At 46.3% G+C, this 13,958-nt stretch overlaps 1 protein-coding gene across 1 annotated transcript in view; it reads right to left on the reverse strand.

Annotated features, from left to right (window-relative positions):
- Window positions 1-13,958, reverse strand: part of FSD2 (fibronectin type III and SPRY domain containing 2) — an 84,374-nt gene that overhangs the window by 42,148 nt on the left and 28,268 nt on the right. Inside the window, exon 5 of the mRNA XM_073568520.1 lies at window positions 1,289-1,311. Coding sequence (XP_073424621.1) covers window positions 1,289-1,311 — 23 coding nt within the window. The remainder of the gene's footprint in view (window positions 1-1,288; window positions 1,312-13,958) is intronic.

Consider the following 13,958-nt stretch of genomic DNA (forward strand, 5'->3'; position numbering starts at 1 on the left):
TGTGGACTTCGGGCATTTAGACCATCCTCATGGAGTCGGTTTCTAACTGTTTGTGCAGACACATGCACATTTGTGGCCTGCTGGAGGTCATTTTCCAGGGCTCTGGCAGTGCTCCTCCTATTCCTCCTTGCACAAAGGTGGAGGTAGGGGTCCTGCTGCTGGGTTGTTGCCCTCCTACGGCCTCCTACATTCTCCTGGTGTACTGGCCTGTCTCCTGGTAGCGCCTCCAGCCTCTGGACACTACGCTGACAGACGCAGCTAACCTTCTTGCCACAGCTCGCATTGATGTGCCATCCTGGATGAGCTGCACTACCTGAGCCACTTGTGTGGGTTGTAGAGTCCGTCTCATGCTACCATGAGTGTGAAAGCACAGCCAACATTCAAAAGTGACCAAAACATCAGCCAGAAAGCATAGGTACTGAGATGTGGTCTGTGCTCCCCAACTGCAGAACCACTCCTTTACTGAGAGTGTCTTGATAATTGCCAATAATTTTAATCTGTTGTCTATTCCATTTGCACAACAGCATGTGAAATTGATTGTCAATCAGTGTTGCTTCCTAAGTGGACAGTTTGATTTCACAGAAGTTTGATTTACTTGGAGTTACATTCTGCTGTTTAAGTGTTCCCTTTAATTTTTTGAGCAGTGTATTAAATCTCCAAGTCATCCAAGTATTGCTAGAAACCATTTACAGTAACTATTACTGATTTATGATCTGTATAATTATAGACTTCCACAAGCCTCAATTTTATTTTTTGCTCTATTTTTGTTACGTCAACAAGCTTCACTCTATCCTTATATTATAAAAAAGAGATTTGGGGTTAAGATGTATATATATAGGGTTAACCTGCATGTTAATAGTGTTATAAAGTGCGACACCCAAAAGAACATGAACATTATTTCTTCTGGAAGCCGCTGATTTTCAATACTAGGGGTCTGTCTTATGGGCGAGATGTAAAGGGCATAAGCATACAATGCAGAACCAGAGTATACTGAGATGAAGAACAGAGGACGACATAAAATACTATTATGGTTAACCTGTAATAATAATATTATGCAGATATGTGATCCACAAACTGCTCATTAGTATTTGTAACGTAAAATATCAATGTTCTCCAGTTTATGAGCAAACACCTTGTTTCCCATTACACTCTTTACTGTAAGTACATGACAGCCTATAGTAGCGCATGCCACGTAGAGCATAACCCTTGGTGATCAAATAAATGACCCTTTATAATCATTGTCCTACTGGAAACATTTCTATACTAAATAAATCATAATTGTTTTTACCTGTTGGTTGTGTGAAGTGCAGCCTGCAAAAGAGAATAAGAAAAAAGTTAGATGCCAGTATGACTTTTCAAGGCTTATTTGGCCTAAGTTTATAGAAAGTGAGCCAACAGTTTTATTCTGCTTAATCATTTTATCTTTTTTAGTGCAGCGCTCACTGCACGGGTATGGGGGACACTCGGCTGCGATATTCAGGCACACAGGAACGCTTTCTTACTTATACAGTCCAATGCAGTTTATTATGCCATCATAAACCGCTGAGGAACATGTTATATATCACATGGTCCATAGTATCTTACAGGATATGGCTTTAATTCGCAGTCCCTAAACCCGTCGGACCTCTCTGCCCAGTTACCGGGGGCGACCGTACTCCAAACAGTTCCTTAACGTTCATGGAACCTAACAAGCACCAACAGTCTATGTAGGTACCTTACAGGAGCTCCTGCTCCAGAGGCCGACTCCTTGTCAGTCCTCTCTCCTAGGGAAACTGCCTTGCTGGGATCACCGTCCCTGTGACCAGGGCACTCCTGACAGTCCAGACCCTCAGAAGGTTGTTTGCTCCCCCAACGCATGCCTTCACAGACTCTGCTCACACATGGCCTCTCCAAGTGCTATTCAGGACGTCCGTCCCCCCTGGGGCCATCCAACACCCAGGCCTCCAGGTCCAAGTCCTCACCGTGTGCTCTTCAGGAAGTTAGCAACTTCCAACACACAGGCCTTCCAGGACCTTGCACTCTGACCACTCAGGCCATGTGACCAGACCTCAGTCACATTACATATCCAAAACCACCCCCATATGTAGGTGGTGTATGTGTGGCTAGCCGATCCCGCCCAGCTCTCCGACTAGACCTATAAGCCCCCTTATAGGTAAATAAACTCATGGAACTACAAGTCCCAGCCCAAGAACATCATTTTTGGGCTTACTGCGCAGAGTACCACTGCGACACATACCGGTCATCTACAATCATGCCGGTCACTGTTTCACCATCACAATTAAGGAAACGCCCACATGCATAATCTTAAGGTGCACATACAGTACCCCCTAGCTGTAACAGGGGTCACTGCATCACACTTTATAAGTACAAATATTATGCAAATAATTAAAAATATAGTAAGTTATATCATTGCTACCGCAAGCCACAACCATATCCCTAGTCTTATTTTTAATCCTAGGCATAAGCCCAAGAATAGCCCAAATAGGGTTAGAAATTGTGTGAAATATAGTAACAGCTTTTAGAAATAAATGTAGCCAGTACTGAATCATGTATATGTAGGGGGTGGACTGACCTATGGACCTGTCTGATAAAGAGGGAAATGTAAAAAGATGATGTATACAATGCTTTATTCTGACTTGTATGTATATGTGTGGGACAACAGCTAGAATTAGTGAAAGATGGTGTAGTACCGGATTTTGAGTAGTGAGAAAAGGACTCAGCAGCAAGCCTTAGGCTAGGGAAACTGCATAGTCATGGTGGGAGGAGTTACGGGACTGGGAAGGGGATTTCCAGAAGAAGGAGATATAAGAAAGAGTCCCAGGGGTAAGACATACACCTAGGAGGAAGAGAGAAACGAGAAGAGCTGAGGAGAGGATGGAGGAAGGAGAAGCTCAGGAGAGATAGAAGAGAGAGAGGCGGACATTCAGAGGGGGGGTGGCCCTGAGAGGATAGCCGCAGGACAGGACGGCAGTGACTAACGGAATGTCTGGGGTACCGGACGGCTGGACACCGAAGAGTGAGTAAGTGTTACAGCGGGCAGACTCAGCCAGGGGGAAGCGCTGTGGCCGTGGGCCTTACGGCAGCCATGGTAAAGGAACCCAGAGGGGCTTTGCCAATAGGAACAGCAGGAGGTGACGTTTACCCAGGCCTAGGGGCAGAAGCTGTCGTGTATGCCGTTGATGTCAGGACACCCTATAAAGTTTGGACCTGATTGAATGGATTCCTGCATCTGTCTCCAGTCTGTTCCGCAGCTGAAAAGGACCAACCCCAGTCGGCACACGTACTACAAAGTGACGTAGTTGGTAGGATCATCACTGCCTAATACACCAACGCCAGCGGTGAGACCGCGCCGAAGATTCAAAGGACCTGAGCTGAACAGGTTGAAGATTTACCGGAGAGCATTACAAATTTAGACCTGAGCTGAGCAGGTTGAAGATTATGCCTGAGTGGATTACAATTTGGACTGTGATTGGAATTGCCGGATTTTACCCAGAGTGACACTGCTGGAAAAGCTGGGTGCCATTGCAGAAAAGCTGGGTACTCTTCTACATTAACAGACTACAGACCGGATTTGACTAAAAAAAAAAAAAGAGGAATCCTGAAAGAGACTTTGCGCACCTCCAGAGATGGCGACTGTTGGGAAGGAGGAGGTTGGCGCTAAATTGGACTACCAGGGGCAGCTAAGCGGAGCCTGCCCCTGCTGGAGTGGTGCACATTGAGTGACAATCGCCCCATTGGGAAAGCTTGGTGCCGTCGTAGGAAAGCTGGGCACCCTCCCACATTAAAAGACTACAGCGGGAGCTGGGAGCCATTACAAAAGCAGCAAGCTCTCACCCGTCCTGAAGACCTGCCGCAGATGGAGTCCTCGACATCTGAGCCTGCAGCCTTGGAGCTGGATCACCTAGCGAAGGTGCGCCCACATTCTCCACCGTTCACACCGGAGTCGGAGACAGCACGGGAAGCGGGACCCGCTCTTCAGCCATTGGAGCAGCCATCGCTGATGTGTCCTGCGTAACCCTCGGGCCTGGATGTCGGTCCTACCGGACGGCGGGATGAGAAACAGCAGCGGACATCAGGCGACGGGACCTGAAGCAGCAGAGGAACGGCGAGGCCCTTCCCGTGGGTGACGGCTGGCGACATCGATCCTTCCCAGCAGGAGGAGGCCGGCGGCATCGTGGAAAATCTGGTCGCTCGGGTGCCCGAGTCCCCGGAGGAGCAGCGGAGCAGCCAGAAGGAGGCCATGGCACCGGGAAAGGTGAGCATCTCCCCGCCCTGGCCGGCGGCACTGCCAGCAGCCCCTGCTTCCCCGCCTCATCTGGACGCTAGGCCCAAAATCCCCGATAGTGATTTCCAGCCTCCCCGCCCGGCCTCCCGTATGCAGCATTACCAGCAGAAGCCTAGGGCAGGATGGAGCGGAGCCGCAACATCAGAGGGGTGAGTGCATCCTTACCCTGGCCGGTGATGGACCACATAGCCTCAACGCTGTCCCACTGCATGGACACGAGGCCCAAAGTCCGCATCATTGGGCTCCCGCTCAGCATCCCCTGGAACCACCGTGCTCTCCGGAGAAGATGTCAGTCCCCGTACGAAGGCAGCTGAGGACGCCTCTGCCCCTGTTTCTTCCCCTCAGTTTGGGGGCTCTGCAGTTGCAGAGCCTCTTCAGCCCGAGCAAGGGCCCGGGTCTCCCGCAGGGATGCGGTCCATGACGTACACCGCGGAACCCTCTGTGGCCCCTTCCCCTTCTAGTGCATGTTTATGCCATCTAGAACTGCCCCGCATTCACCCAGGGTAAAGAACCCTACAACACTCATCTGAAGAGTCCATGACGGTCCACGGGACCTGAGGAAAATTGTTTGTGGGGCACCTGTTGCGCTCCTGTAGCAGAACTACTACAGGGGAAGTGGACACTCGTGGCCCAGGGACTGCCAGACATCCCTCTGCAGGCGAAGAACATCGGCCATCAGGAGATGTCCCGGAGCACCGTTGATGTTCACGGACTACCAGGACTGCTGCACACCGTTGCGCAGCTCAGGGGACTGTTCCGCGTCCCCTCGGGATAAGAAGCCTTGTTCCTGATGCAGCCGGGATGTGGTGGGGGGTACGTTCTGCAAAGGAAGGGGGCGCTCTTGCATTTACAAATATTTTCATAATGGTTGATAAGGTTTACATAAATATTTGGAGCTATTATTATGTCGAGGGATATTCGCGGGTATGCTGAATAGGAAAAAAAGGGATAGAGTTAATTAATAATGATAGTTAAATAGATATTTGAAGGTAGAGGTAATGAGCATATTTAACGGAAATAATGTAAATGTTGCCAGAAAAGTTGGTAAAATTGTTATATTGGAAAATGTTCAAGAAGGAGGTCCAAAATGAAGAAGTGGAAAAATGCTTGCCATGACTGATCATAAATGAAGGGATAAGAAAGTTTGTGATTTGTAATAGACAGTGATCCACAGGTCAGGTCCTAAGTGGAAAAATACCCGGAATGGAAGAAGAGGGAAGGCGTCACCTGGTAGGCCAGAGCCACGGTCATCCCGCCCCTAGAGTGGAACACAATTCTGGAAAGTGAGAACAGTGTGGGAGAACACTCGTTAAGGAGTGCGGGTGATCCTACCCCAATGAACAAAAATTGCACCGGCAAGTAGCTGTCAGCTACTTAAAGTTTAACTACTCCCGGCTCTGCCCAGCACACCATGTTGAGCTAGAGGGCTCCAGGCGCTGCTTAGGCAACCGGCCACATGGGCAAAAGAAAGTGGGAAAGGAAAAACGAAGGATACGGGATTGTTGGGTACGACAATGGTCAAAGGAAGGGAGTATGTAGGGGGTGGACTGACCTATGGACCTGTCTGATAAAGAGAAATGTAAACAGATGATGTATACAATGCTTTATTCTGACTTGCATGTATATGTGCGGGACAACAGCTAGAATTTTTGGCCATAAGATGGGGAAATAGAGTAGCAAGAAAAGGACTCCGCAGCAAGCCTAGGGTACAGCTCAACTGTTGTCAACTCAGTTGCTGCCTATACAGAATGTAGTAGTCAAGATAAAAAGCCTAATTTATTGTGCTGAGAGCTTTGTCATCCTGAGTGCTGCGTTTTGCACAAGCAGCACAAGGGGGACTGTTATGATTGAGTCACCGTAGGAGGCAAAAACAGAAATGCTAGCTAAGTCCAGAAAACCAGAGAAGTTGGCAGCTATCGGATTGCAGACCCCTGAACCTATCAACACAGCTAGCAGTAGCCGTGGGGGGTTCCTACGATGCCCTAGACCCCTCGATCACAGCCAGAGAATTAAATAGGCCTAAAGAAAGAAAGGGGAAATCTAAACTGCCCCAGAGCAGACCGCAAAGCAAAAGGCAGCCCCCAACATATAGTGACGGTGAAGCAAGATGAAAACACTAACACAGACAGAAAGATAGACTGAGCAAAGACGGGGCCCAAGCTAACTAGATAGAAAAGGACAGGAAGGCTGCTGTCTGCAATCCGCGAAAAACCCTATGAAAATAAGAGCCAACAGACTGACAGTGAAAAAGGCCCTGAAGACGCTAGGCTTCAAAAAAGCTATGTCAGTACTCAGGAATATTCTGAAGACAGAGCTACAGGCAAAAGGAGCTTCAGCTCACCCCAGCAGGGAATGGCAGAATACAGAAAAGCAAGGAAAACAAAACATAAATGCTAACAGGCAAAGCAGAAAACTTAGCTTTAGAGGAGCAGGAATCAGACTGGTGTCCTAGAAGTCCACAGAGAAATCACCCGCAGGGCAGAAGGGCGTCGGCAGCCTTATATCCAGTCCGTGACTCCACTCAGCCAGTCATCCTCATTAGGCTCAGGTGCCAGATAATCAGGCTCATTACCTTCCTTTACCAGAATAGGGAGTTCACCAGACCTCAGTGACGAAGAGGAAAATGAACTCACAACAGTAACTCCCCCTTGAGGAGGGGTCACCGAACCCTCAACCACGCCACCAGGGCGATCAGGGTGAGCCCGATGAAAGGCATGCCCCAATCTTTTGGCATGAATATCAGAGGCAGAGACCCAGGAATTATCCTCCTGACCATAACCCTTACACTTAACCAAATACTGGAGTCTCCGTCTAGCCAGACGGGAATCCAGTATTTTCTCTACCTCATATTCCATGTTACCTTCAACCAATACAGGGTCTGGAGGTGCCACCCCAGGAACAACTGGTTCAACAAACCTCTTCAACAAGGACTTATGGAACACATTATGGATTTTAAATGTGACAGGAAGAGCCAAACGAAAAGAGACCGGATTAATAATCTCCAAAATCTTGTAAGGTCCAATAAATCTAGGCTTAAACTTAGGAGAAGCCACCTTCATAGCAATATTTTTTGATGATAACCACACCATATCACCAATCTTAAACTGTGGACCAATGGTCCTATGTCGATTGGAAAACCGCTGGGCCTTTTCCTGGGAGAGAGATAACTTATCCACCACTTGGTCCCAGATCTGGTGCATTCTCTCCACCACAGTGTCAACACCTGGGCAGGCAGAAGGCTCCACCTGCCCTGAAGAAAATCGAGGATGAAACCCAAAGTTACAAAAAAAAGGTGACATCAAAGTGGCAGAACTAGCTCTATTATTTAAAGCAAATTCGGCCAAGGGCAAAAATGAAACCCAATCATCCTGATCAGCGGAAATAAAACATCTCAAATACGACTCCAAGGTCTGGTTTGTTCTCTCTGTCTGCCCATTGGTCTGAGGGTGAAAAGCAGAGGAGAAGGACAACTGAATTCCCAGCTTGGAACAGAAAGTCCTCCAAAATCTAGACACAAATTGAACTCCTCTGTCAGATACAATGTTCTCAGAAATCCCGTGTAAGCGAACCACCTGTTGCAAAAACAGGGGCACCAACTCAGAGGAAGATGGCAACTTAGGGAGTGGTACAAGATGAACCATCTTAGAGAACCTATCACAAATCACCCAAATAACAGTCATTCTTTGAGAGACCGGCATATCAGAGATGAAATCCATTGAAATATGGGTCCATGGCCTCCTGGGGACCGGCAAAGGCATCAACAACCCACTAGAGCGAGAACAAGATTTAGACCGGGAGCAAGTCCCACAGGACTGCACAAAATTCCTGACATCATGAGACAAGGTGGGCCACCAAAAAGAGCGACTCACCAGATCTCTAGTACCAAAAATACCTGGATGACCAGCCAATGCAGAGCAATGAACTTCAGACATCACTCTCTTCTTCCACTGGTCAGGAACATACAACTTTCCACTGGGACAACGCTCAGGTTTGTCCTCCTGGAACTCTTGCAGAGCAAGTCTCAAATCGGGCGAGATGGCAGAAAGAACTACCCCTTCGCCTAAGATGGTAGCAGGCTTGGTCATCACAGGAGAATCAGCAAAGAAACTCCTAGAGAGGGCGTCTGCCTTGACATTCTTAGTTCCAGGAAGAAAAGAGACCACAAAATCAAAACGTGTAAAAAACAAGGCCCACCTAGCCTGTCTAGGGTTCAAGCGTTTAGCCGACTCTAGGTAAATCAAATTCTTGTGGTCAGTGAGGACCACAACTTGATGTTTAGCTCCCTCCAACCAATGTCTCCACTCCTCAAATGCCCATTTCATGGCCAACAGTTCCTGATTCCCCACATCATAGTTACGTTCAGATGGAGAGAACTTTCGGGAAAAGAAAGCACATGGATTCATTTTAGATGTTACAGGATCCTTTTGGGACAAAGCAGCTCCTGCACCAATCTCAGAAGCATCCACCTCTACCTGGAACGGGAGTGAGACCTCAGGTTGCCGCAAAACCGGGGCGGAGGTAAATCTTCGCTTCAGCTCCTGAAAGGAAGCAACAGCCTCCGGAGACCAATTCAACACATTAGCACCCTTCTTAGTCAGATCAGTCAATGGCTTGGCAATACTAGAAAATTTTGCTATAAATTTCCGATAAAAATTAGCAAAACCCAAAAACTTCTGGAGGGCTTTCAAAGAAGTGGGATGAACCCAATCATAAATGGCCTGTACCTTGGCCGGGTCCATTTCAATAGTTGATGGAGACAAAATAAATCCCAAAAATGAAATCCTCTGTACTCCAAAAAGGCATTTCGATCCTTTGACATACAGGGAATTCTCCCTCAAGATCCGGAACACAGTCCGAATATGTTCCACATGAGAATCCCAATCCTTGGAGAAGATCAAAATATCATCCAGATAGATAATCAAAAATTTATCGACAAAGTCTCGGAAAATATCGTTCATGAAGCACTGGAAGACAGAAGGGGCATTAGTAAGCCCAAAAGGCATCACCAGGTACTCAAAATGTCCCTCCGGAGTATTAAACGCCGTCTTCCATTCATCCCCCTGCTTAATGCGGATAAGATTATACGCCCCCTGAGGTCAAGCTTGGTAAACCAGCAAGCACCTCTAACTCTAGAGAATAGATCCGAAATCAGGGGTAACGGATACTGATATTTAATAGTAATTTTATTGAGGGCACGATAATCAATACAAGGCCTTAAAGAACCATCCTTTTTGGCCACAAAAAAAAAACCGGCACCTAAGGGTGAAGAGGATGGTCTAATATGACCCTTCTCCAACGCCTCCTTAATATAGGACCGCATAGCCTCGTGCTCGGGTACAGATAAATTGAAGAGCCGACCCTTGGGAAATTTACACCCCGGGCTTAGTTCAATTGCACAGTCATAACTCCTATGAGGAGGCAAGGACGCAGACTCATTCTCACTAAATACATCATAAAAGTCCGCCAAATAGTCAGGAACATCATGCGACTGAGGAGAGGTGGAAAAAAACGGAGCCTCACTAAAGGCACACCGACAACCCCAACTCACCACAGACACAGATTTCCAATCCAAAACTGGATTATGAATTTGCAACCAGGGAAACCCCAGAACAACGGCATCATGCAGACCATGCAACACCAAAAATCTGCAATTTTCTTGATGGTCTGGGGCGACCCGCATGACCACCTGGGTCCAAAACTGAGGTATATTTTTAGCCAAAGGAGTAGCATCAATCCCCCTCAAAGGCATAGGCGTCTGCAGAGGTGTCATCGGAAATCCACAACGTTTAGCAAAATCTAAGTCCATTAGGTTTAGCGCTGCTCCCGAATCCACAAAAACCTTGGCGGAAAATGTGGACAGGGAGCAGATCAGAGTAATTGCCAGAAGAAACTTAGGTTGAACACCACCAACAGAAAACGTGTGTGCAAAGTGTTTCTCTCGTTTAGGACAAGCAGAAATAATGTGCGAGGCATCTCCACAGAAAAAACACAGCTTATTACGCCTTCTGAACTCCTGACATTGCGCCTTAGACAAAACTCTATCCCATTGCATACTGTAGGTTCAGACGTCTGTTCAACCGGTGGCAACACCTCTCGTGCAATCCTGCGTTCACGTAAACGCCGATCAACCTGAATGGCTAATGACATAGAATCGTCCAGACCAGAGGGAACAGAAAATCCCACCATAGTATCTTTTACGGCTTCTGACAAACCCTTCCGAAAGAGAGCAGCCAAGGCATTATCATTCCAGGTAGTAAGGACCGCCCACTTTCGGAACTTTTGACAGTACAACTCTGCAGAATCTCGACCCTGGTTCAATGCCAACAGGGTCTTTTCAGCCTGATCAATAGCATTAGGTTCGTCATACAACAACCCCAAAGCTTGAAAGAATGCGTTCACATTAGTCAGAATAGGATCATCTGGTTTCAAAGAAAACGCCCAATCCTGGGGATCGCCACGCAGCAAAGAGATGACAATTTTAACCTGCTGCGCGGAGCTCCCTGACGAGTTAGGCTTCAAGGCAAAAAATAATTTACAATTATTTTTGAAACTCAAAAATTTAGATCGATCCCCAAAAAATACATCAGGTGCAGGGATCTTTGGTTCAACAGCATGCGAACGAGCAAGGTAGGCAGAAATTCCCCACACTTCCGCAGCGAGCTGCTCCACACGATCAGACAATTGCTTTATCTCCATTGAGAGAGAAAAAAAAATTTCCCCCTACAGCCTCAGAGATATAGAGGAAAGAATATACACACACCTTTTTTTTTTTTTTTTTTAAACACAATTCTTTCCTGCTATTGAGTACCCTAGGATCTGCGGTATGGCGGGTGATTCTGTTATGATTGAGTCACCATAGGAGGCAAAAACAGAAATGCTAGCTAAGTCCAGAAAACCAGAGAAGTTGGCAGCTATCGGATTGCAGACCCCTGAACCTATCAACACAACTAGCAGTAGCCGTGGGGGGTTCCTACGATGCCCTAGACCCCTCGATCACAGCCGGAGAATTAAATAGGCCTAAAGAAAGAAAGGGGAAATCTAAACTGCCCCAGAGCAGACCCCAAAGCAAAAGGCAGCCCCCCAACATATAGTGACGGTGAAGCAAGATGAAAACACTAACACAGACAGAAAGATAGACTGAGCAAAGACGGGGCCCAAGCTAACTAGATAGAAAAGGACAGGAAGACTGCTGTCTGCAATCCGCGAAAAACCCTATGAAAATAAGAGCCAACAGACTGACAGTGAAAAAGGCCCTGAAGACGCTAGGCTTCAAAAAAGCTATGTCAGTACTCAGGAATATTCTGAAGACAGAGCTACAGGCAAAAGGAGCTTCAGCTCACCCCAGCAGGGAATGGCAGAATACAGAAAAGCAAGGAAAACAAAACATAAATGCTAACAGGCAAAGCAGAAAACTTAGCTTTAGAGGAGCAGGAATCAGACTGGTGTCCTAGAAGTCCACAGAGAAATCACCCGCAGGGCAGAAGGGCGTCGGCAGCCTTATATCCAGTCCGTGACTCCACTCAGCCAGTCATCCTCATTAGGCTCAGGTGCCTGATAATCAGGCTCATTACCTTCCTTTACCAGAATAGGGAGTTCACCAGACCTCAGTGACGAAGGGGAAAATGAACTCACAACAGGGGACTCAATCTGCCAGTGTGCCACTCCAAGAAGAAGCCTCACTTGCCAGTGCCGAGCATTTGATATAGAGGATTTGGGGAGATATTTTTTGCAACCCAATAGACTTTAGCACTCAATTAACTACCCTTTCAGTCTCCCCATGAAATGCTACTGGGTAATGATTTAAACAAGCCAAATCTATCATATACATATTGTAGTCTCATGTGGTCTTGATTTAGAACAGTGTTTTTTACAGTTCCTGTCATAGATATAATTGCAAAATCTATAAAGCCATTTCATTGTTAACATAGTGAAGATTAAAACAAGGCTAGCACACTGACATCCAACATGCCCCTACTTCAGGAGGGACCCTCCCTGCTGCAAACAGGTATTTAAAATGGGTTATCTGATGGATCACAGACCCAAATTCTACACCAAGCTTGCAGAAAAATGTGGAAGACGACAGATTTATAGAACTTGCCTCCTTATGTCATAGAACAGCAAACAGACTGTTTTGAGCTCCTTTATTCCCCGCTTAGGAATACTGGGCTTTCTGTGAACAGCAAGCATCCTACAATCATGGCAAATATATCTGTGATGAAGAGGCGAATCTAACACATTGAATTACATCACTGGGCTGTCGCCGCATCAAGTCCCAAATTAAAATTTGACAGGTGGACCTCCAGGGGTGAAGATATCCTGAAAGTTGTAGATCTCTTAATTTTGGGGACCCTAGCCTAGATTAAAGAAATGTATAAAACAAACCATAAGATATGTTAACCCTTAGATTCCTCAAAGTAACCCCATTTTGCTCTTTTGACAACTTTAAACACCATTGGCATTCTGTACTTCTTTCAAGTAACTTCATTAGGTGATCGTGTGAAATGACTTTTCAAAGGTCTTGAAGGCATACCAAGAGACAACACTTTTTAGCTGCTTCCACTCTCTGGTCCAACTCATTCCAAAACATTTCAATTAGGTTACTGTTAGGTGATTGTGGTGGACATGTCATCTAGCAATTTTCACGATTGACTATCCTTCATGTCTTAAATGAGTTATTCGGTCCAAATCAATAAGTCTTCAGTCACACTATGTGACTGCAGACTTATTATTTTTATTATTTATTTATATAGCACCATTAATTCCATGGTGCTGTACATAAGGGGTTACATACAAATTACAGATATCACAGTAAACAAACTTACAATGACAGACTGATACAGAGGGGAGAGGACCCTGCCCTTTCGGGCTTACATGCTACAGGATGGTGGGGAAGGAGACAGTAGGTTGATGGATTGCAGCAGTTGCGGTGTTGGTTGAGGTGATATGCTCTCACGCAGGAAAACGATGAAGAAATACATCAGGATAAGACTTTGCCAACAAACAGCAACCTTGTACGCCTTCAGAGTCCTCCTGGATGGAGAAAGAAAAATGCTGTGAAGAAGAAACGGAGAGTGGTGGTCATGGGGGATTCCCTGTTGAGAGGAACAGAGGCCGCTATCTGCAGACCGGATATAGCTTCAAGAGAAATGTGCTGTCTTCCAGGTGCAAAAATTAAAGATGTGTCTGAGGGAAGCAAAAGACCAGAAAAAGCCATACACCTGACAAATGCTATTGAGAACTCTGCTATTAGAAGTGGAAAGGAAGAACAAAGACGAAAGAATCTAATTAATAAAAATATTGGAGAAAGAGAAACCAATCACAAACTAAAATGTTTCTATACTAATGCACAAAGCACGGGCAACAAACAAGGAGAATTGGAATTACTAACACAGGAAAAGAAATATGATGTCATTGGAATCACTGAAACTTGGTGGGACAATACACATGATTGGAATACAAGACTAGAAGGATACAACTTATTTGCAAGAAACAGACTTGATAAACGAGGAGGGGGTGTTGCATTGTATGTTAGAAACGCGTATATCTGCACAGAGATTAAAGCTTCAGAGACTGGGAGTTCTGTGGAAACTGTTTGGGTAAGAATACAAGGACAGAACAATGGAAAGGACACCATTGTAGGCATTTACTACAGGCCGCCTGTGCAAGCTGAAGA

Source organism: Dendrobates tinctorius, unplaced genomic scaffold, assembly GCF_039654945.1.
Source record: "Dendrobates tinctorius isolate UK_male_01 unplaced genomic scaffold, ASM3965494v1 ptg000022l, whole genome shotgun sequence".
Lineage (NCBI taxonomy): Eukaryota > Metazoa > Chordata > Amphibia > Anura > Dendrobatidae > Dendrobates > Dendrobates tinctorius.